Source organism: Chiloscyllium plagiosum, unplaced genomic scaffold (genome assembly GCF_004010195.1).
Source record: "Chiloscyllium plagiosum isolate BGI_BamShark_2017 unplaced genomic scaffold, ASM401019v2 scaf_12337, whole genome shotgun sequence".
Classification (NCBI taxonomy): domain Eukaryota; kingdom Metazoa; phylum Chordata; class Chondrichthyes; order Orectolobiformes; family Hemiscylliidae; genus Chiloscyllium; species Chiloscyllium plagiosum.
Genome location: NW_025214718.1, coordinates 15,253 through 16,714, shown reverse-complemented (window position 1 = coordinate 16,714; position 1,462 = coordinate 15,253). Strand labels below are relative to the sequence as shown.

General features: G+C 48.8%; 1 protein-coding gene across 1 annotated transcript in view; it reads right to left on the bottom strand.

Moving 5' to 3' along the window:
• Nucleotides 1–44: 44 nt before the first annotated feature.
• Nucleotides 45–1,462, bottom strand: part of LOC122547986 (transmembrane protein 88-like) — a gene marked incomplete at its 5' end in the record, with an annotated part of 2,416 nt that continues 998 nt past the window's right edge. Inside the window, one exon of the mRNA XM_043686539.1 lies at nucleotides 45–347. Within this exon, the coding sequence (XP_043542474.1) occupies nucleotides 81–347 (267 nt within the window). The remainder of the gene's footprint in view (nucleotides 348–1,462) is intronic.

The following is a 1,462-nucleotide window of genomic DNA, read 5'->3' as shown; positions in this document are numbered from 1 at the left end:
TAGTACAGACGCCAGACCCCCATTCCTCCCCCCACCCTCACACTCTTGCTCTGACCCATCACATTGGCCATGGACAGACGTTACACCCAAACTTTTCCTGAAGTCTCCCCCGTCCTGAGGCAGCAACCCCCCGTCCAGCGGTAGCGGGAGGCCGGAAGATTCCGGTACACGGCCTTGCTGTACGGGATAAAGCAGAGGCCAAGTTCCAGGCGCCGTGCGAGCCGACAGTAAGCAGCCAGAGCCAGGACTGCTAACGGTGTCACCAGGATGAAGCCCACCACCATCAGTGCAGTGGAACTGTTATCGTTCAGCAACTGCTTGCAGTGACTCGTCTGGGAGTTCAAAACCTGCAAGGGAGAGAGAGAGAGAGACAGCAGAGTTACAGAGGAAGTACATTATTAGAATTACAATAGTAATTACATTAGAGTTACAATCAGGTTACAGTGGAGTTATAGCAGTAGACAGCAGAGTTACAATAGAATCATAGTAACCCTAGAGCGTAGAAACAGGCCATTTGGCCCAACAAGTCCACACCAACCCTCCGAAGAGTATCCCACCCAGACCCATTCCCCTACCCTATTACTCTACATTTACCCCTAACTAATGCATCTAACCTACACATCCCTGAACCCTCCAAGGTCTCTTTGTTCAGCAACAATCCCCAGGACCTTACCATTCAGTGTATAAATAAGTCCTGGTAAGATTTGCTTTCCCAAAATGCAGCACCTCACATTTATCTAAATTAAACTCCATCTGCCACTCCTCAGCCCATTGGCCCAAACAGACAACTTAGCACAGCCGATTCACCCGGACCTGCATATATTCGGACTGTGGGAGAAAACCAGAGCACCACCGTGCAGACACGGGGAGAACATGCAAAGTGGACACAGAAAGTTACCCAAGGCTGGAATGGAACCCGGGTACCCTGGCGCTGGGAGGCAGCAGTGCTAATCACTGAGGCACTGTGCTGCCTGAAGTTTTACTAAAGAATTACAAAATAATTATAATGGAGTTGTGCTTGAGGTATGAGAGTCACAGTGAACATGCAATAGAATTACCACAGAGGTACACCAGATATACAGCAGAGGTGTACTGGGGTTACAATGAAATTACAGTAGTGCTACAAAAGTCACAAAAGAAACAGTCACAGTAGATTTGCAACAGAGATACTGTGGAGTTATAGAGTCATAGAGATGTACAGCACGGAAACAGACCATTCGGTCCAACCCGTCCATGCCGACCAGATATTCTAACTGAATCTAGTCGCGCCTGCCAGCACCCAGCCCATAGCCCTCCAAACTCTTCCTATTCATGTACCCATCCAGATGCCTCTTAAATATTGCAATTGTACCAGCCTCCACCACTTCCTCTGGCAGCTCATTCCATACACGTACCACCCTCTGCGTGAAAAGGTTGCCCCTTAGGTCACTTTTATATCTTGCCCCTCTCACCCTAAACCTAT